The 23,478-nt window shown below is 42.6% G+C and overlaps 1 protein-coding gene across 7 annotated transcripts in view; it reads right to left on the bottom strand.

Moving 5' to 3' along the window:
• PLD5 (phospholipase D family member 5) overlaps positions 1–23,478 on the bottom strand; it is a 407,569-nt gene that overhangs the window by 336,054 nt on the left and 48,037 nt on the right. For 3 of the 7 annotated variants that reach the window (XM_035281093.3, XM_078357236.1, XM_002760866.6), the window contains exon 1: positions 5,446–5,577. The exons of the other annotated variants lie outside the window; for them this stretch is intronic. Coding sequence is in view for 1 of the 3 variants with exons in the window: in XM_002760866.6 (XP_002760912.2) it covers positions 5,446–5,562 (117 nt within the window). In the remaining 2 variants the exon portion in view is untranslated. Of the gene's footprint in view, positions 1–5,445; positions 5,578–23,478 lie in introns of those variants that run through there. 7 annotated transcript variants of the gene reach the window in all.

The raw sequence follows: 23,478 nt of genomic DNA, 5'->3' as shown, positions 1-23,478 counted from the left end.
TTGCACTTCCTGTAGCCCAGCAAGACTAAGACCACGGCAAAATGAATGAGACTACTCATCTTCATTATATTGTTAGTACGTGTAAGTCATAATCTCTAATGCTCTTGACAGCATCTTCAAGGAGAAACTCAAAGCCAACCAACACATTCAATTTCCCAAAATCTGTCACCACAATACTTCTTTTTCCAACAAATAGCATCTTAGATCCCCACTATTAATAAAAATCACTCATATCTTTATTCTACATGCTTTGGTTTTCAAGGGGAAGAGGGAGGTATTTTGTAGGCACTCAATTCTCCTTCACGTCTTTCCATTCATTTGATTGATATGGCTACAGGTTATCAATGATCAAGAAAGCAGCATTGTCGCCTTTAGAAATTAGTAATTCCTAACTATATCTAATTTGTCCTCACTCATTACCTTTGATCTTCTGAAACCTGTGGACATAGGAACATAGGTGCATGTAACCTCTGATCCTCCGGATTCATCTTCTTCTCCTCAGGAACATAATCAAAAGCCTACTTATACATATATTAATATATATGTGTGTGTGTTTCTCCCAGGACACACTACATTGTCACTCACTTTTAAACACCTCATTAGACTTTGGGACCAGACCATAGGACTCATCTCTTATACAATTATTGACATGTGATATACATTAAGGAGATGAGACCTATTGCCTGTTACTCAAAGTCCAATAGATAATATAAATCATAGACAGCTATGTGTTTTATATGTGTGTGTATATATATGTTATATAGGCTCTCGGACTTTAACTCATGCCCTTATTCATTCTATGCCACATGAAACCTACTATGTGAAAGGCACTGCTATGGTGTGCACATTTGTTTCCCCCACCTCCCAGACTCATTTGTCAAACCCTAATCCCCAGTGTGGTAGTATTAGAAGGTGGGGCTTCTGGAAGGCGGTATCTTGAATGCTCTGCCCTTGCTAATTGGATTAGTGCCATTATGAGAAAGACACCAGAGATCTATGTAGCTCCTACCACCATGTGAAGACACAGCGAGAAGCCAACACCCATACAGCGGAGAGCAGGCCCTCTCCAGACCACAAATCTGCTAGAACCCTGACCTTGGATTTCCTTGTCTCTATCAGAAATTAATTTCTGTTATTTTGTTTGTTTGTTTTTTGAGACAGAGTCTTACTCTGTTGCCCAGGCTAGAGTGCAGTGGTTACTTGGCTCACTGTAACCTCCGCCTCCCGGCTTCAGGTGATTCTCTGCCTCAGCATCCTGAGTAGATGGGATTACACACTCCCACCACCACGCCCAACTAACTTTTGTGTTTTTAGTAGAGATGAGGTTTCACCATGTTGGCCAGGCTGGTCTCAAACTCCTGTCCTTGGGCGATCCGCCACCTCAGCACCCCAAAGTGCTGAGATTATAGGCATGAGCCACCGTGCCTGGCAAATTTCTGTTGTGTATATGTTATGCAGTCTGATGTATTTTGTTAGAGTATCCTGGACAGACAAAGACAGGTAGCATGCCAAGTAATGTAAGAATTACAACATTACAATGAGAGGATTCTTATTTATTTTTTTTTCCTCCTTGCTTCAAATGCCAGGGTCATTGCTTTTCCCTTTCACATTTCACCTCCCATCAGCGGTCAGTGCAGGTGAATTTACGTCATCTCCTGCTTTTTCATTTTCTGCCATTCTAATTTAAATCCATATTGTTTTTTACCTAGCTAATTTTTAGAGCTTCCTTCTCATTTTTCTCCTTGTCATGGTCTCCTAACTAAACATTCTATTTTACACAAACATATTAACATGATCTTCACAATGACCCAATGAAGGTAAGAATCATTATTCCCATTTTCCAGATAAGAAAGCTAAGAATTGAAAAGGTTTTAAAAATACTGTACAAAATCACACAATTAATAAGAGTGTAACACAGAAACTTAACTCCCAGCTAGGTGCTGTGGCTCACACCTGTAATCCCAGCACTTTGGGAGATGGAGGTGGGTGGATCACAAGGTCAGGAGATCGAGACCATCCTAGCCAACACATTAAAACCCTGTCTCTACTAAAAATACAAAAAATTAGCTGGGCATGGTGCCACATGCCAGTAGTCCCAGATGCTCAGGAGGTTGTGGCAGAAGAAACACTTGAACCTGGGAAGTGGAGGTTGCAGTGAGTTAAGATGATGCCACTGCACTCCAGCCTTGGTGAAAGAGCAAGACTATGTCTCAAAAAAAAAAAAGAAAAAGAAAAATTTAACTCCCTCCCTGACTTCACCACTATGCAACTTACGCATATAACAAAATTATACTTATACCTCATAAATTTATACCAATAAAAATTAAAATTAAGAGAAAGAATGCTGGGTGTGGTGGCTAGGGCCTGTATCTCAGTACTTTGGGAGGCTTAGGCAGGCAGATCACTTGAGGCCAGGAGTTCAAGGCCAATCTGACCAACATGGTGAAACCCTGCCTCTACTAAAAAATACAAAAATTAGCTGGGTGTGGTGGCACATGCCTGTAGTCCTGGCTACTCAGGAGGCTGAGACATGAGAATCACTTGAATCTCAGAGGTGGAGGTTGCAATGAGCTGAGATTGTGCCACTGCTCTCCAGCCTGGGTGAGAGAGTGAGATTCTATCTTTAAAAAAAAAAAAAAGAAAGAAGAAGAAAAAAGAAATTTAACTCCCTGTCTGAGCAAATTTATATCCTCTTTCCCTACATTAGACTGGCTCCCAGTTAGACACAGCTGTTTAAGGGAAATTGGTCTGAGTGGGAATATAAGGTGTTCATGAGCAAATGACAAAGAAACTAAAAGAAGTGACAGTGGGAACAAAGAACAGGAAGAGGGAAATGTCAAAGATGAGTAGAAATTTTGAGACTGGGTCACCAAAAGTTTCCATAACTTGCTGTCAGGACCCCAGCTACATCTGGCTCTCTTCCTCTCCACTTTGAAAGGCCATATGATAAGGTGGTTTCAGGGGTGAGGGCCCCAGAGCCAGCCTGCATTCATTCCCACCCTGGCGTACCCCTCACTAGCTGCGTGCCCTTCAGAGAGCACAGAACTCCGTGTGTCTTACCTCAATGCAACAGGGGTAACAATTTTAAAATATGTATTTAAAAGCAAGACTGGAGGTTACTAAAGCATTTAAAACACTTAGCACACAGCACATTATGTCCTTGATATTTGTAAAATATTACTGAGAACTTCCACTCATTTTCCTTGCTTTGAAATATCTTAAAGTCATCTGTAATTATGTAGTATACATTTAATTATCTGCATTTCCTTTAAATTTGTAAATAAAACTTAAAAAGTAATCAGAAGCCAGAGCCAAAGCTGGGCTGACTTGTTTGGTATAACATCCAGCAAGTTCCGACATGCTTGTGATTCTAATGAGGTCAAGGAGAGGGTTTTAAACACAGTGTCCTTTACCCTGGGTAAGTAAAATAACTGATCACATTTGCATGATGAGAAACGTGATTGGTTTCCTTTTCATCACGGAAGGGATTTAATGAAAATCCAATGTATAGATTCACTCCTCTTCCAATCAGTGGTCTCTTACAGAGCTCTCACTAAAATGAAAGGTGGAACATGGTTACCTTGGCAAAAGCCAGGTGGTCAGTATCCTTCCCTGTAAAATCGTTGCCATTTTAGTGTGTCATTAAGAAGAGCTCACTTAGACCGGAACTTTTATGTCAATGTAAAATTGGGCACTTTTTTCCAACCTTTTAAATAGTAATTAATCAAAATGACCAGAGGATGGTCTGGATGTAAAGAGCTTGCAGCGATTCTTAGTTCCCTCTGAGCCCTCCCACAACTCCAAAGGTAAGTTCACTCTCTATGGAGGTCTATATACTTTCATCGGCTTGTACTACGATTGTACTTGAATGATCTCAGCCCCTGACCTGCTCCTCACTTCTCCCTGAACACTGTAGGTGAATGTCACTATGTGTATGTTAACGCCCACGCTCCAAGTGTGCTGGCCAGAGAGGGACCTGCATTTCATCCTGGTCCTTGATAATCCTTAAAGGAATGTTCTCAGGCTAATGAAGGAAGAAAGGAATGATTATGCCTCAAGCATTCAGGCCAAACATTCCAAAGCACTCAGTGTCCCATTTAATCCTCATGCTGGATATGTGGCTTATTTATTTATTTTTAACCCATCCTGCTGATTAAGGAGAAACAAGGGAGTCTTTATTTTGACTCCTCAACAGGTAAGAAGAACTGTTAAAATGGATGAGATGATAAATGGCACGAGATGTCAGCTAAGGAGGGGAAAATCTGAGCTTTGCCTTGGCAGCAGTTTCTCTGGTCTGTGTGCCTACGGGTGATCTAGGGACGGAGTGTGAAGGCAGGAATGAGAGGAATGATTCTCATAGATCTGGTTTCCAATTTCCCCCTTTCTGAGTTGTTGGAAAGCAAACTCACGTCCAGAAATTCCCACCCTCCCTTTATCACCAGTCTCCTTATTCATCTGGATTAGAAACAGACATCATTTCCCACACATCAGCTGTGCAGTCAAATACGTATATTTCAAGCATTCTCTCTCAGCAGTAATAGGCTTTATTTTCTTCCCAATGTTATGTAACCTTATTTTATCAACATGCTTCACCCATTCATTCTTTCGAGAAAATGTTTAGTGGCCCCATTGTTGCACACTGGTTCTTCCTCCCACCTCCCGTGTTTTCTCCCCTGTACCTGAGTGATTGGGAGGAGGCACTTGGAAAAGACACCCAGAAAGCAGAGACCAGGAGAGAAGCACACTGTCACTTACACGGTGAATTCTAAAGCCTCATCCAAAGAACTCAAGTTCACAGTAAGGATCACCTCACCCTGGAAATGTTTGCTTTACGGAACCAAATCAAACAAACTTCCTCCAAAGTCAGATCATTTTTTCTTTGAAAACTTGGGTTCCTGTTGTTGCTGCCTGCCTATGATAGTTTTAAAAGAAAGAAAGACAAATCAGGGGGAAGTTTGCTGTAGTAATGCTTGATGCCTCCAGTAAACAGTGAAGCTCACAGAATGGTGACAATTCAAAGCAAGCTGCTTAGGGATGAATGGGTCTGTACCCCACACGAACATATCGAGAAAATAGACAACCATTTATTTGAAGCATCTCATGGAAATGACAATCACTTTGAGAGGAAAGAGCACACTTCAGAGACAGCATTAACTAGGGTTTACAGCTGAGGTCACCGTGGGACGCTCCTTCCCTGGCAGAGCCCAGCAGACGGTCTTATTAATTACAAGGCACCATTACCTCTGACACGAAAGGAATCATTTTTCAAAAATCAGTGCTCTGGTGAAAAGAGTGTTCCTGCCCTTCTAGTCAAAAATGGACAGTGCCTTAGAGCTCAAGTGACTGTTCAGTCTCATGCTACCAACAGCCATTTTCACCAGCAGAGGCTAAGTATGCTTTCCCAGGTAATAAACTAGGTCTGTAGAAAACTCCAGAGTTTCTTACCATTGCGACCAATCTTCCTTCCCTCCCTGCAGAGTCCAGCAGCCAGGAGCTGTCGCTGATGTGCTGCTTCCCACAGCCTCTGGAGCCTTTGGAGGCAGAGAATGTTTCATGTGGCATAAACGTATCACCACCGATTACATTTCAGTCCTTCAATTGCTGGCCTCAATGCTTTGGAAATCAGCCAAACAGAGCACGAAGAGAGAAAGGGCTGCAGCTTGCAATTTCAGAATTTCCCCTAGAAAGTGCTCTTAAAAACATAGGCCCCTCATTTAGCATTTCAGCAAGCACCGAGGACTGCTATGTTCAATTATGACTCTCCCTCTTTTCCTTTTAAACTGAGAGGAGTTGTGTTGCTTGTGGAATGAAATGATAGTAAGAGCTGACCCAGGGGAGGCAGGCACTGTGCCGGCGTCCATGCACCTCCAACCTGAGTCAAAACAGCTGCGATTCCAATCAGAGTAAAGGAGAATCCTGCCTAGACAAAGACGAACGAGAGGGGCAATGCTGATGAGCGCTCCGTGGTCACGGCAACACGGTCATCGGTGGGTGTTTGCTAAGTCCAGACTAAATCATGTGGCGTGGTGCTGTCAAATCTGAACAGGTGGAAAGGAGAGTTCTTTGCTCATCAAGGCAGTGTAAGATGCACAGCTTTAGCTTGAAGAGTATAATCAAAGTTCTTCAAATGCAGGGACCCTTTCTTCCAAGACGCTTCAAATCTAGCTTGTGCTGCTCAGTTATGCTAAACTACGAGGCTCTTTGCTTTTCCTGTGCTTTGGCCACATTTTATCGTTTAAAAAATTATCTCAGAAGAATTCAGTCACCCAGCTAGCACGCTACAGCAGCTGAACCTCATCCAAAGCTCAGACCGGGGCTCGTTAGGATAATAGCGCACATAAGCAAAAACATCTGTTGACTTGCCTTTCCCCCACCACCTGTAAATTTCAGGAGGACAGGTACCACGCTTCTTTTGTTCACCTCTGTATCCCCAGGACAGCACCTATTGCATTGTAGAATATTTACTAGCTGAGTTAATCAACTGACTTCCCACCACTGTTGGCAATGTTGGCAGAGTCCCATGAATTGGTAAAATTCCTTTTGCTTGGAGCTGATTTGTTCTGGGCTCAGACTGGGTTCCTTTTGTTATTGCTTTTCCTCTTATGGGAAAGCAAAAATTCACACCTTCTCGTATGGTTAGGCCTAGAAAGGGCAGGAATAACTTCCGGCAAAGCTAAATACTTGTTCTAGAGCAAATTCATCCCCAGGAATACAATTCATGCTAATGGCCAAGGGTTCTGATTTCTTAGAAGAATCCATGGCACTCATCAGGCCTAACAGCATCAAGGAGCATCCATGAATCAACAAAGCCCCAGAAAAATACACACATTTTCACTCCCTCTGGGAAAAGGTCCTTCAGAATAGAGAAGCCAATATGGCAGGCAAATTAGGTGCCCGCATGAGACACCAAGATCTGGCCAAGATGTAGCTCAGTGCTTGCACTGAGTAGGTTCTAGACACCCCTTCAGAGAGTACAATGGATTCAATAAGTCAATACTCTGAAACTCTGGAGCATCTAACACTTGTCCCCAAGCTGGGATGAGCCAACATTGCCTCCGGTGCCTTGTCCGTTCATCATCCTATCCTGAAGGCCTTTCTCTGGAAACAGCCACATCACTGCGACTCTCCCTTAGACCACGCCCACTCACGTCTCCTCTCATGGGAGGAGGTGGCAACATCTACTGCAGTGTGGCCAGGAAGATAAGCATGGTCCATGTTTTTCCGTTAGCCTTTATCTGTGAGCAACAGAAATCCCATACTACGGCATCAGTGAAGCGTCTCCCTTTCTTCCATCTGTTCTTCAAGGTGCCATGTTAGTCTTCCATCCTTCAGGAAGACGTCCCTGATAGCTTCAGTTCACAGCAATTTTTCTTCTCTGTGACTGTCACTCATCAGCGCCCAGCCATTTAACAGTGAATCATGCATTGTCTTCAGACACTTCTTGGATGACATTGGGGTTTTTATTTTTTATTTTTCGGTATCTTACCATCTAGCCAGATTGTAAACATGTGTCTCCTGTATCAAATTCTTCTTCTTTTTTTTTTTTTTTGAGAGGAGAATCACTCTGTTGCCTAGACTGGAGTGCAATGGCACGATCTTGGCTCACTACAACCTCCGCCTCCCAGGTTCAAGCGATTCTCCCGTCTCAGCCTCCCGAGCAGCTGGGATTACAGGCGCACATCGCCATGCCCGGATAATTTTTTTGTATTTTAGTAGAGACAGAGTTTCACTGTGTTGCCCAGGCTGGTCTCAAACTCCTGAGCTCAGGCGATCTGCCGGCCTCAGCATCCCAAAGTGCTGGGGTTACAGGCGTGAGCCACTGTGCCCACCTCAAATTCTTGAATAGCATCCTACTGACTGCAAGGTGAAAACCTGAGATTACTCCCCATGGCATTTGAGGTCCTTCAGGAAAGACCTCCTCAGAGCTTCCTCTCCCACCATGCTCCCACTAGTTCCATATGCTTTAGTCATAAACTGCTTGCAGTATCCTCAAATCCTTATAATCACCAATACTTCCAGGCCTTTGCACACAAGACACTCCATTCCAGGAATGGTTTTTATTGTTGTCTGAGGACTCAGCTTTGGCTCAGTCCTCAACGTCCGTGCCATCTCCCTCAATCCTCCCAACAGGACTGAATGGCAAGGCGAAGGTAGGAGGTGCGTTAATCACGGGATGTACCATCCTCCTGTCTGTGTCAGGCCTCTGCATAAGCCCAAGTAGATTTATAATCAGTGCTTTTTCTGCAATGGAGAAGGCTCACACATATAGTGTCCTGGCAGGCCTTCTTTCTCAAATAAGTTAACCTAGTAGAAACAACAAGGGACTGTGGAGAAGGATTTCTCAATAAGTATCTGCCTATTGACTCAACCGGGATTCTATTGATATGAAAAATTGTTTGGCACTTTTATTACCAAAATTGTTACACTTCTCAGCTTGATCTGGTCAGAACATGCTGCACCACGACCACCTCATTGATACCCAGCCTCAGAAACCATCGGCAAGAAAGTTAGGAAGTTCTGGAGAGTGAGAAGCAGAAAAAAACTTGGACTTTTCTATAAAATAGTAGTCCATTAAAAAATGTGGCCATCCATGCTCGGCATGGTGACTCATGCCTATAATTCTAGCACTTTGGGAAGCCGAGGTGGGTGGATCACTTGAGCCCAGGAGTTTGAGACAAGCCTGGGCAACATGGTGAAACTCCATCTCTACCAAAAATACAAAAATTAGCTTGGTGTAATGAGGTGTGTATGTAGTCCCAGCTACTTGGGAGGCTGAGGTGGACAGATGGCTTGAGCCCGGGAGGCGGAGGTTGCGCTGAGCTGAGATTGCTCCGCTGCATTCCAGCCTGGGTAACAGAGCCAGACCCTGCCTCCCACCCCTGATGTGCACATCCGGAAAGCCAGTCCTTCCCTCTGCACCCCCTAGGTCCTGTCTTCCCACACACACCGAACAACTAGACTATCTAGGTACAGCAATGAAAAGTCTGAGGCCAAGCAGGCAAAATGCCTGGCGGAAAGCTATTCCCACGCTTCTGAACATGGGAAGATGCAAGGAAAGAGAAATCCTATTACAAACTGGACGATTGTCTGAACGTTTGTGGCCCCTCCAAGTTCATGTTGAAACCTAATCCCCAACTTGATGGTGTTAGGAGGTAGGGTTTTTAGAAGGTGACAGGATCAAAAGGGAGGAGCCCTCATGAACAGGATCAGTACTCTCATAAAAGACAACCAAGGGAGACTAGACCGCCTGCTCCCAGGGCAGAACCAGGAGGCAGGTCCTCCAGGCATCAGATCCGCCAGTGGCTGGACCTTGGACTCTCCAGCCTCCAGAACCATGAGAAATAAGTTTCTTTGTTTGCAAGCTACCTAGTTTATAGTAATTTTGTTACAGCAGCCTAAATAGACTAAGGCAAATTGCACAGAAGTTGTATCTATTTCATCTAGTGGGATTTTTTCTTTTTCTTTTCTTTTTTCTTTGCGGGGGGCAGGGGGCGTGGGACAGAGTATCTCTCTGTAGGCCTGGAGTGCAATAGCACGGTCTTGGTTCACTGCAACCTCCGCCTTCCAGGTTCAAGCGATTCTCCTGCCTCAGTCTCCCAATTAGCCAGGAACACAGGTGCCCGCCACCACACCCAGATAATTTTTGTATTTTTAGTAGAGACAGGGTCTCACTATGTTGGCCAGGCTGGTCTCAAACTCCTGACCCTGTGATCTTCCCGGGCCTCCCAAAGTGCTGGGATTACAGGTGTGAGCCACTGAGCCTGGCCTCATTTCGTGTTTTCTTATGAGCAAATCCATTTTGTCTTTTTAATAAAGTTGTTATTGTACCACTGAAAGATCTTTGAAACATCTTTGAGAAGCCCAACAAGACATCATTACCTCCCTCCTCACAGTACTCTTTATTCACCTATTCAATATTTTCAAATGCTGGTCCTGCATTAATGAAAAGTGCACCTGGGATTCCAAAAAGGTAGTCACTAGAGATTGGAAGCTCCCCACGGCCACTGTGACCCCCATTCCCTACTAACACAATTTAGGGCTCCCCTTTAGCATAGAATTTAGAGAAAACAAAGAGACATAGACCTCTAATTATCCCATTGCAGCAGAATGGCACCTGTCCATCTCCTCCCATAAAAGAACCTTTCTTTCTCCCATAACCAGTTTTAACTCCTAGTCCTATCTACTGCCTATGTATTCTGCCTGGCCATTGGATATGTTTAGCCTTACCCACGCCTTCTCAGCCTCACAGTTGCAGCTAATTCAGGCAGCAGGGCTAGGAGACCTCACCATGCACTGGTGATTAGAGCCCCTTTGAAAGAGTCACACAGGCAAGATGGTACTTTCAAATTTAACCTCAGGCTGGGCGCGGCGGCTCACACCTGTAATCCCAGCTACTTGGGAAGCTGAGGCAGGAAAATCACTTGAACCCAGGAGGGGGAGGTTGCAGTGAGCCAAGACTGCATCGTTGGACTCCAGCCTGGGCAACAGAGCAAGACTCTGCAGACCTAAACAGTCTAAGAATCATATAGTATGTATGGATGCCTTTCAGCTTCTAATAATGTTTCAAAGGTTTCTGTTTCAACAGAAATCGATGTTGGCAGAGAAAAAATTAGGTTGAGGCACTGAGAAAAAGAAACTATCACTTTCTAGAACCACCCAAGATTGCTAAGCATTTGCATATATGAAAAGGGACACAGGGGAAAACATATTTCATCAGTAAAATACTTACACTAATTTCTATTAAGGTATTATTTATGAGCTACGAAATCATATAAGACAGTTTCTAATGCTGAAAAGAGGCTGTAATGGAAAGGAAATTGAGGAGAGAGTGGTAAAATGTGAGTGTCTTTAAGAAGGGTAGCAGCAGTTGTAGCTCAGAGTGTGTTGCGGGGTCTAAAATATCTAACGGAAAGCATGGAATTTGTTTCCCAGACAATCCTGAATGACAGAGAGAACTGGCCGGATACCCCGAATCTTTACAGATCATCACAGTTTACCCTTTCCGGTTCTATCCCTGGGAACATCTATTTCTTGTCTTCAGCTGTCAGGAATTATGTACGTGCCTGTTCTTCTTTCTTACCACAAGAGGGAGCCCCAGCACAATCAGGGTATAGTTCATCTTTCTCCAAGTGGTAACAAAATGACTTATTACCTGTTAACGATACTGGCGTAAATGCCTCCAAGCAGAAACGAATGTGATCAGTCAATTGTTCAAAACAAGCTTTGGAAACTGCCCTCCACCTCAAGGTGCTCAAGTTTTTCACACACATCTATGCGTGTATAGAGTGTGACTATAATGTTTATTCTCTTCTACCTATTTTAATGCCAGAATTTGCAAATCATTTAGATGAAGATAATAAAGATGGCTTCAGAGCATCAAGATACTTGATGTTTTAACTAATGACTTTAATCACATGGTACTCACTGGGTTGATTTATACATGAATTAAAAGCAATCTGTAATTTATCTTCCACTCCCCTGCCCCCCCTTTTTTATTTTTGCCATAAAGGACTGCCCCAAATAAGAAGTCCTCTGACGCAGATTGCTGAAGACGATTTAGTGATGCTGAGCAAGCAGCTTAATGAAGTGAACACTCCTTATTAACCTTTGACCAAAGTCACACCTATACCTGTTCCTTGTTTCAGCTCTTACACACTTTAAAGGCAGCAGCCAAGTTCAGTTCTAATTTGCCCCTGAAGAAGTCAGTGCAAGCCCATTTAGAAAACTGATTATCCTTCAATTTGCAGGCAATGAGGTAGGACCTTACGTGGGGTCCCTGAAGGCATCAATCAGATCATAGCACTTGTCCCAGAGGGGAGCTTTATGCCCAGCCCAATACAGGAGCTCACTTTCTATGGCATTTCTATAAAGCTGTGGAAGGTGTCTTAAAATCAAATGCAGCTACAGCCATGAGGGAGAAAAGAGAGAACGTACCATCTGATCCACAGAAGTGTCCCAAAGATGGTCCTTGAACGGCAGGTATGTAAAGTTCCACTCTGTCTGGGCAGTGCACCAGACCACTTGTGGTGCGGAGTAGAGCTGGGGTGGGGACAGAAGGGCCAGCTCCCTCCAGGCCACTGTGCTCCAGGACAGAGCCCTACGAGTCCAGGAATTCCAAATTTGAACCTTGCCTTCCAGGACATTATGAAGAAATATTTCACAGGTAGGAGGATAGGAATATATTTTATTTAAGAGTGTGTCAATGTGATGTATAAGCTTGATAAATTTAGGCACATAGAATTTTCTCCTGACCCCGCCAAGGCTGGAGTGGATTTGTTCCCTTTCCTCCTTACTCTTTTTTGCAATCAAAGGCATGCATTAGTTTGGTTCAATTCAGTGACTCTGGGTTGGGTTTCTGAGGAGATGATATGGTACCGAGACCTTCAGATAAGGCTTGCTAGCCACTGGCTACAGGTGATGATTTACATTTGACTAATTCAGATTGAACAAAATTTAAGCTCCCATTCCTTAGTCACACTAGCCGTATCTTGAGTGCTCAAGAGTCGCATGTGGCTGGTGGCGACCGGACAGAAAGGCACACATTCAGAACACGTCCATCACTGCAGAACTTTCTACTGGGCCATGCTGCCCTAAAGAACGCGAAAAACAGCAAGAAAAATCTGTTCAGATTTAAAGTGGGGAAGAGTGAGACATTGCACCCATCAGCAAGCAAGTCTGCATAATCAGAATTACTGTCTGAACTGTCCATGATCGGTATCAGGCATTATAAATGGTGCCATTTATTTGCTGAGGGTCTATATCAGAGACTGCAAACTGGCCACCTGTGGGATGAATGTGGTGGAATTAGCTCCCACATTTAAAAAAGGGGGACTTCATTAAACCTTTTTTTTTTTTTTTTTTTAAATTAGAAGATCTGGCCCCTGCAGGACTGCATTTCCACACTGCACCACAGACCTGGAGTCCAGAAGCTACTGGCCCTTGAGAAGGAGTGAGCGCTCTTCAGGGCACTCAAATCCCCACCGGTCACTGCAACCACAGCGTGTATTTCCTGATTCCCTCCGTATGTGCACTTGAATGGAAACAAAAAGAAAGCCTCCAGCTTTGCAAAAAGGAACATATCTATAATAAAATACCACAAAAGATGCCGAGAACACTCTTGCTTCTTCTTTCTATTTCTCTCAATAAATTTCATCATTTACTTATCCAAATGGTACTCTTCGATCTATTGAAATAGGATTAGTGAATTACAAACTAAGAAAGTCAAACTTCATAATTTCTTATAATTCCATGCTGAGCACCTAGGCTTTCAAACTCGATTTGAGAATGAGAGGAGGTAGGAAGAAGATAATAAAGACATCAGACTCTTCCTCTCTATCTACTGCCTTCTGCTCCTCCCTATACAAACAATAGAAACATACGTACATACACACATCCTCAAGCATAATGGGGCTGCGAAACAGTCTAGTTATGCATAAATTTGAATGAGCACACTTCTGAATAAGATTTTCAGTAATATTTGGGAGCCTAGTGCAAAATACCCCAATCATGCACAAGTCTCTTCATTTAAAAATCTAGTCCTATATCCATGAATTATACCCATTTAAATTTAAGCTCCATTGAAAAGAATCAGGGGCCAGGCATGGTGGCTCATACCTGTAACCCCAAAACTTTGGGAGGCCAAGGTGAGTGGGTCACTTGAGGTCAGGAGTTCCAGACCAGTCTGGGCAACGTGATGAAACCCCTTCTCTACTAAAAATACAAAAATTAGCCGGGCATGTTAAAATGCACCTGTAGTCCCAGGCACTCAAGAGGCTGAGGCAGGAGAATCACTTGAACCTGGGAGGTGGAGGTTGCAGTGAGCCAAGATAGCACCACTGCTCTCTAGCCTAGGTGACAGAGTGAGACTCTGCCTCAAAAAAGAGAGGGGACTGCATCTGTCCTGTTCCATATCAGCACATAGCAGGCACTCAGTTCTCAATAGTTTGTTAAATAGAATAGAACCCTAACAGAGAACATCCCAATTGTTTTAGAAATTCTAAGCCTCTGCCATATCCTCCTTGATCTCAACCTGGCATAATGATATTTTATATTAATTTATTCAACACACAGTAGATAGCCTTTTATATGCTGGAACTCTGTTGGAGGTGTATTATAGTATGTAGTAGTTGGTTTTCTAAATCACAGGTCATATGTTCAGGAAGGGATTGCAATTGTGTTAGTCATTTAATTTCAAATACCACGTTGTTGCATACATATAATGAATAATTTGTCCATTAGTATCTATTCCTCAATCTGTCCTACTTCTTTTTGCTCTAACAGAAAATCAATAGAATGATTTATTTTCCTTTGGGTATATACCCACTAATGGGATTGCTGGATCGAATGGTAGCTCTGTTTTAAGTCCTTTGAGAAATCTCCAGACCGCTTTCCACAGTGGCAGAACTAACTTACATTCCAAACAACAGTGTGTAAGCATCCCCTTTTTTTCTCAGCCTTGCAAGCAACTGTTTTTTGACTTTTTAGTAATAGCCATTCTGACTGTTGTGAGATGGTATCTCATTGTGGTTTTGATTTGTATTTCTCTGATGCTTAGAGATGACAAGCATTTTTCCATGTTTGTCTTTTAAGAAGTGTCTGTTCATGTCCTTTGCCCATTTTTAATGGGTTTGTTTTTTGCTTGTTGATTTCAATTTTCTACAGATTCTGGATATTGGGCCTTTGTTAAGTGTATAGTTTACAAATCTCTTCTCCTATTGTAAGCTATATGTTTACTCTGTTGACAGTTTCTTTTACTGATCAGAAACTCTTTCATTTAATTAGGTCATACCTGTCTATTTTTGTTTTTGTTGCAATTGCTTTTCAGGGCTTTGCCAAAAATTCTTTGCCAAGACTAATGCATGTGTTAACCAGAAAGACACATGCGCTCATATGCTCATCACAGCATTATTCACAAGAGCTAAGACATGAAATCAACATAAATGCCCCACAATGGTAGACTGGATACAGAAAATGTGGTACATATACACCATGGAATACTATGCAGCCATAAAAAAGAACAAAATTATGTCTTTTGCAGTAACATGGATGCGGTTAGAGGCCATATTCCTAGGTAAGTTAACATGGGAACAGAAAACCAAATACCAGATATTCTCACTTCTAAGTGGGAGCTAAACACTGAGCACACCTGAAATAAAAGATGGGAACCTGAGACACTGGGGACTGCTGAGCAGGGAGGAAGGAACAGGCACATGGGCTGAAAACCCAGTTAACGCTCACTGCCTGGGTGACGGGATCCATACTTCAAACCTCAGCATCCCAATGTAATAAATCTGCACATGGACCCCCCCATATATAAAATAAAAGTTGAAATTTTAAAAAAAGAAAACTGACTCTCCCCTGGAGCTATTGCCTAGACTGCACCCTTCTCCAGAGGAGGCTGTTTTTCCTCCCTTAGACCTTGTGCCACCAGAGGAGGAGGTTTGCATAGAGATCCTCACTGCTCTTCACCGCCTCTTTGAGACCATTCATTCTCCCTTTCTTCTCCCCGAAGAGGCTCCTGCTGTCATACTATAACATCCAATATTCCTCAATGGCACCATTACCCACTGATTCCTGGGTCAATACCCTTTTTCTCACTGTCACTGTCTCCAACATTACTTGCACCTGAATCCTAAAAGTGTTACCATATATACAGATGATCTCTCCAACACACTGGGGCTTCATTTCCTTGAACCATCCCTTTCAATACCCTTCTCCTCCACGCTGCCTCCACCACTCACTTCCGCGTCATCATTAGCTGTGAATGCTCCGTAATGCCAATCTCATGCCTCCCACCCTTCCCAGAAGCTCATACCTTTTCCTCCCACTGTCTGTGGTACTGTGATTTCAACCATTTATGGGCCCCACTAGGATCGGCAATCCATTGATCACAGCACCATGTCCCGAGAGCACATGAGGTTGTCACTTTATCCAGCTTAAAATCCAAACCAGTCAGCGGAGACACTCTCTTGTTCACGCTCTCTATGCCCATGCCCTTCTCTGCGTTGTTGCACTTGTTTTTTGTCCAGCCCCCGTACCTCCAACTCTGTACTCCTGAATTGGTGCAGCCCAGCAAGGCTAGGGAAAAGCAAACTCCAAATTCATGCTGGATCACAAGAGCATTCCTAATATCCCCAAGCAATCATGCTTCTTATCTCTACTCCATCCATTCATCCAGTCTCCCAAAGGGTTATTCACACTCCCTTACCTCTCCCCAAACTTCCAACACCTTCTCTCTCATTCTTACTCTCAGCTTAAGGTCTTCCTCTTACTTCACACCCACAGATCTCACTGACTTCTCTTTCCACTTCCCAGCATCTGAGTAAGTATCTAGGACTTGCCTTTCCATCTATTCCCAAGAATGAACTGGCCATGCTCCCATCAGAAGGCAGTTCCTCTACTCATACACTGTATCCCATCCTTATGTCTGCTCAGGACATCTCTTTGGCAATTACACCCTCTTCTAAAAAAACAAAAATCTATTTTCTTACTCTACACTGGACCACGCTCATTAACATACAGCATGCTGTTATCTTTCTGATATTGAAAAAAAAAAAAAAGGCCTTCCATTCTCCCCATTTTCCCCACCAGCCACTGTCTCATGTCTTCACTTCCCTGTGTGACGATATTTGGAAAGCATTATTATTCAGTTATACCAAGTGGCTCCATTTCCCCCACTCCACTGACACTGCTCACATGATGGTTGCCTGTGGCGTCCACACTGCAAGTCCAAACCCCAATTCTCAGTTTTAACCGTACTTAATCTCTCAGAGCTTTTCACAGTCACTCATTCCTCCTCCTTGACACATTTTTCTCACTTGTCTTTCAGCACATGAAACTCTCTTGTTTTTCTGTCTCCTTCACGTGTCCCTTCTCTTTGACCCAACCTCTTAAGTTTGGAGTACCTTTGAGCCTTTTATGTTCCCCTAGTCCCATGGATTTAAGTGGCAACTAAGTGCCAGTGGCTCCATATTATATTTCAGCCCAAATCTGTTCATCTCTCCAACGTCAACCCCACAGTGCTACCTGGATGTTCAGGAGGCATCTCACCCTACCCAAACTCAATGCTGATCATCCCATTCTTCCCACACATACCCTTCCTTACCTCAGTTATGGCAATTCCATTTTTATAAGCCAAAAGCTTTGTAATCGAACTCGTAAGGGTGGCTCTAATAAAAATGTAAAAGCATAATAGAAAATAACAAAAGTTGGTGAGACTACAAAATATTACAGCCACTGTGGAAACAATCTGGCAGTTCCTCAAAAGGTTAAACACAGAAATATCAAGTGACCCAGCAATTCCACTTCTAGGTATAGACCCGAAAGAACTGAAAACAAGTACGGAAACAAACACACATTTTCATCTCCATACCATCACAAGGGCCAGCACTGGAAACAGCCCAAATGTCTACCAGGGAAGGAATAGAGAAGCACAACGCGGTGTCCGTGCATACAGTGAAAAGGCACTCCACCACAGAGAGGAGTGACGTGCCGACACATCTACAACATGATAAACTTTGAAGGCATCGTGCTAAGCGAAAGAAGCCAGACGCAGAAGGTGACATATTGTGTGATTCCCTTTACATGCAATACCTAGAATACATAAATCAGTAGAAGCAGAAATTGTATTTGTGGTTGCCAGAGGTTTGGAAAAGGAAAGAACAGCAGGTGATGGATATGAGGTTTCCTTTTGGAGTGACAAAAATGATTTGGCACTAGAGTTAATCAGTGCACAACATTGTGAACATAATAAATGCCACTGGATTGCGCATCGAAATGGCTCATTTTATGCTATGTGAATTTCACCTCAATTAAGAAAATGGAATCTTCACTCCTTTTTTTCACTGATACTCCAAATTTAATCTCAGGAAATCACTTGGACTCTACATTGAAAATATACAATTATATCCAGAAGTCCAACATTTTGCACCCTTTACCAGTCTGATCCAGGCCAACATGATCTTTCTTTCTTCTTTTTTTTTTGAGACGGAGTTTCGCTCGTTACCCAGGCTGGAGTGCAATGGCGTGATCTCGGCTCACCGCAACCTCCGCCTCCTGGGTTCAGGCAATTCTTCTGCCTCAACCTCCTGAGCAGCTGGGATTACAGGCACGTGCCACCATGCCCAGCTAATTTTTGTATTTTTAGTAGAGACAGGGTTTCACCATGTTGACCATGATGGTCTCAATCTCTTGACCTCGTGATCCACCCACCTCGGCCTCCCAAAGCCCTGGGATTACAGGCATGAGCCACTGTGCCCGGCTTTTTTTTTTTTTCTTTTAAGACATAGTCTTACACAGTCACCAAGGCTGGAGTGCAGTGGCGCGATCTTGGCTCATTGCAACCTCCACCTCCCAGGTTCAAGTGATTCTCCCACTTCAGCCTCCTGAGTAACTGGGATTACAGGCAACCGACATCACATCCGGTTAATTTTTGTATTTTTAGTAGAGACAGGGTTTCACTATCTGACCAGGCTGGTCTCGAACTCCTGACCTCATGATCTGCCGGCCTCAGCCTCTCAAAGTGCTGGGATTACAGGCGTGAGCCACTGCGCCCAGGCAACGTGATCTTTCTTTTGTATTATTACAGAGACTCCTAATTCGTCTTCTTGATAATACTCTCATCACCTTATAATCTATAATAGATGATCAAACACAACATGCAGTCAGATCATGTCACCTGTGTACTTGAAACCCTGCAATTTATTTCAGGGAAAGAGCCAAAGTTTTAACGACGGCTAGCAGGCTCTGTGTGATCCTGTTTCCCGGGCCCTGTTGCTAACCTCTCCCATCTTCAGTTTCTTCTACTTTTATTCTCACACTTGTTCCCTCCAGTGCAGCCACACCAGCCTCTCTGCTGTTCTTCAGAAATGCAGGCACATCCTCACCCAGTCTAGGATGCTCTTCCTCCGGAAAACCCCCTGGCTAATTCCTTTACCTCCTTCAAGGCTTCGCTCAAATCACATCTTGTCAAAGAGTCTTATCCTGAACGCTTCATTTTACACTGAATACTGCCTACCTCCTACATATAATGCTGATTCCCCCATCCTACTAGAAGTTTAGTTTTTTCCCTGTAGCACTTTTCTAATATAATATATCATTGCAAAATAGTATTATTTGTCTTCCCTTGTAAGGCCATAAGCTTCATGAAGGAAAATACTTTCGTTTGTTTCGTTGCCTGATGTATGCTAAGTGTGTAGAACAGTGCCTGGTATACAGGAGATATTCAGTAATATCTACTGAATTGAACTGAATAGACCTTTAAAGTAGAAAAATGGACGGACCATTGAGATATTCAACAACTTAATAATAGTGATTGCCAGTGACAAATTAGTAAAGGCATGCAATTGGGGCAGATTCAAAAGAGATTTTTATCTGACGGGTAAAGAAAATGTGGTATCTGTACCCAAAGGACTGAATTCTTGTTATTTGCAACAACATGGATGAACCTGGAGGACATTATGCTAAGTGAAAGAAGCCAGGTACAGAAAGACAAATGCTGCATGATCTTACTTATGAAAAGTGGAACTCGGCCGGGCATGGTGGCTCACACTGGTAACCCCAGCACTTTGGGAGGCTAAGGCAGGCAGATCACTTGAGCTCAGGACCAGCCTGGCCAACATGGTGAAACCCCTACTAAAGTTACAAAAATTAGCTGGATGTGATGGCATGCGCCTATAATCCCAGCTGCTGAGGTAGGAAAATCACTTGAACCTGGGAGGTGGAGGTTGCAGTGAGCTGAGAGTGTGCCACTGCACTCCAGCCTGGGTGACAGGGCGAGACTCCATCTCAAAAAAATGGAACTCATAGAAATAGAGAGTAGAGTGGTGGTTACTGGGGCTGGGCAGGATTGGGGAACAGGAAGGTGCAGTTCAGAGGCTACCAAGTTTCAGTTAGGAAACGTAAGTTTTACAGATCTATTGCACAGCATAGTGACTGCAGTTAACAACCAGGCATTTCAAAATTGTGAGAATAATCGATTTTAGACGTCCTCACCACAAAACAAGATAAGTATGTGAGGCAATGGATATGTTAAGTAGATTAATTTAATCATTCCACAAGGTAAATACATATGTCAAAACATCACATTGTAACAATTCTCATTTGTTAATTAAAATAAAATTTAAGTAAATAGATAAATTGTTTTTACTAAAAGAAACTTTGTCTTTCTTTGCAATGTTTTGTTTCTTTTTAGTTAAAAATGGCAATGTATATTAGGTATTACCAAATGTTAACACTTGTCAGTTCTGGATATCGTGTAGGCACTGGTTACAGTAGTCTGTGCACTTTTGAACTGCTTATATTTCTCAACATTTTAAATACAGGCAAGAAAAAAAATGCTTTATGGTTTTCATAGAAAACAGTTCCTTTGCTCTTCCAAAAAGAATAAAAGCAGTCTTCTTAGAATTCCTGTAACAATCTCGTCTCTTGACCACATATAGCCATTTGACAATTACCTCATTCCATCCCTTATCACTAGAGAATGGAACTGGCAGAGTCATGAATACAGAAATATGATCTTCTTCATTAACCTGACCTCTTCACACGGTGCAATGAAGGGAAAATCCAAGTTACAGCAGAACCGCCATTCCTAAGACACAATCCTTGAAGTTACCACAAGAGCCCACCAGGTGGCATGTGTGCATGGGAGTCACTACTGCTGAACGAGGGTTCCCAAGCACCCGTGAGAAGCACCCTCCCAAAATGGCCTTTGTTAGAGGGTTTATAAGCTGTTTCAGTCTATCGGTGACGTAGGTACTCATGCTTGAGTTCAGAGATCTGAAGAAAGCCCCTTCCACTGTGCACCCGGTAGACCAGTCCTCCAAAGCAGTATCTCCATGCCACCGAGCCCTACAATCTCTTGGCAGAATTAAAATTGTATTTATTTTGGAAAATAAAACTGTGTGTACACTCATTTCCTTTTCAAACATTTCACAGCAAAACAAAAGTAGGAGTGCCAAGAGTTATAAAATTAGAGAGGAAATGAAAATCTGTTATTTTCATAACAAGGTCTTTTCACTTAGCCAGAGTATTTTGAGTTCCAAAACAACTCACGTCCCCACATGGTAATTTTCAGTGATTTATTGATTTTAGGCATTTGTGATGGGCTCTAACCTAATTTTGGACAGAGCCAATTTTAAGTTATGCTGGAAACTACTGGATAATCTTTCCGATATGATGGTTAGATCAACACCTAATATACAGACACACTGTAAATTATCCTTATTTTTCTCTCATTGCAAAAGTGAGATAAATAAATTTCAAATAATTTTGGGGCAGAAAAAAATAGAATAGCCTTTCTTTTCACCACCATTTCACTCCTCATATTAATTAAATAACTTACTTCTTAAATTACCATGAGCAGTTTTGTACATATATTTGCAGACCTTTGCAAATACGATTTTAACTTTTATTACACTCGATGAGATTTTACCATACACATTGTTCCGAAACATTCTACTCCTAACATTTTTTATGATGGACTATTCCAGGTCAATATCAGCATATGTAAATATATACCTATGTATATATCTATACTTTTTCCCATCAATTTCTTTGATGACAATGGTATTTCACAAAATAACAGTAACAATCATAGCAAACACTTCCATAATGCTTACTATGCATCAGGCTCCCAGTGTTTTACACGTTTTAACTCAACCACGACTCACAACAACCCTATAAGATAGATACTATTTCTTATCCCCTTCCCTGATGAAAAAAACTGAGACATGAGAAGAAAAATAACTTCCTCAAGGGCATACAGCTAGGGAGAGGTGAGGCCGTGATGCGGACTTAGGCAGTCTGGTTCCAAAGCCCACCATCCCAACTGCCACACTAAACTAATTCGCTGTCAACTGCTTAACAGCCCCCCTGGAAATGGACAACTGGAGTGTGTCTTTGTTTACTATTTTAAACAATGCCACAATAAATAGCCTCAAAAATATATGCATCAGTGTTTCTTGAAAGTGCATTTCTAGAAGTGGGATGGCTTGTGCTGATGTTTAAAGATTTAGTAGGTAATGCCAAACTGATCTCTAGAGAAGCTACACATCCTTCCAAATGGGGATGCTTTATTGCCCTTCACTGACCCTGGATATTATCAATCGTTTTTTTAAAAAGGTACATAGATTTAATAAATAAGTGATATTATGAGCATAGCATTTTTCTGGTGAATAAAATGGCCTAACAAAAAACATATTAAAAGAATGAAAGTATTTGAAATGTACAAAAGAAGAAAAATAAAGGAGTATGGGTACAGTGAGACACTGGGGAGTAATTCAGATGATAATAACAACAACAAAAACAACTGAGATAGTGAAAATAACTGCCACATTAGCTATCAATATATGCATTTTATATAGACAATAAAGGCAGCAACAAAATGAGTCACTCTTCCTAATTCATCCTCCAGGAGGGATCTGTGACCAAATAGACCTACCCATTCTTATACTATTGCACTTCACCTGTAGATGCTCCTTCCTCTAGCGAGTCTAAATCCATGCTAAGTATGTGAAACAACTAACACTAGTGGGTATTTACTCATCCATGGAGTGTTGGAGGAACAGGAACGGTTTGGAAACACTTAGGGAATACAGGAAGGGATGGAAGAAGACAGGAAAACTTTCAATAAAGACCACGCTTGCCCTCTGATATCCCCCATAACCCATTATTCCTCAACCTCCAAGCTGAGAATCACCCATACCTTCCATTTTCTCTAACTAGTATAAGAACAGCAATGCCCATATAGGCAAAACTGGACCAGGCCAAAGAACCCTTCTTCAAGAAGATGTAAGGATATTGTGGAAGTAAATGATCTATGAAGAAAGAAAGTTGGATCTGGTCTCGTATTTCTGCTCGGATTTGAGGGAAGAAATACTTATGCCAGAGTAAATTCTTTTTTTTTTTTTTTTTGAGACAGAGTTTCGCTCTTGTTACCCAGGCTAGAGTGCAATGGCACGATCTCGGCTCACTGCAACCTCCGCCTCCTGGGTTCAGGCAGTTCTCCTGCCTCAGCCTCCTGAGTAGCTGGGATTACAGGCATGTGCCACCGTGCCCAGCTAATTCAATCATTTTTCTTTTTTGGTAAGCTGATAGACATAAAACAGAATTGCGATGTTTCTCTAATCTGTACAGAATCCAGAGATCTATGAATACAAGTGGGCAATAAATACTTGAATGACTGCTGAACTCACAAATTATTATTTATTGCCCAACTGTATTCATAGATCTCTGGATTCTGAATTTTGCCTTCTTACATTTTGGTCCATTAGTCTATTGAGTTGTCTTTTCTCATGTATTTGTAAAACCTTTGTTTTAGACAGCGTCTTGCTCTGTGGCCCAGGCTGGGGTGCAGGGGTGTGGTCATAAGTCACTGTAACCTCCAGCTCCTAGACTCAAGTTATCCTCCCTCCTCAGCCTCCTGAGTAGCTAGGACTACAGACACAAGCCACCATGCCCAGCTAATTTAACAAATTTTTT

Source organism: Callithrix jacchus, chromosome 19 (assembly GCF_049354715.1).
Source record: "Callithrix jacchus isolate 240 chromosome 19, calJac240_pri, whole genome shotgun sequence".
Taxonomy (NCBI): domain Eukaryota; kingdom Metazoa; phylum Chordata; class Mammalia; order Primates; family Cebidae; genus Callithrix; species Callithrix jacchus.
The sequence above is the reverse complement of the archived record's forward strand: the minus strand, read 5'-3'. Positions and strand labels throughout refer to the sequence as shown.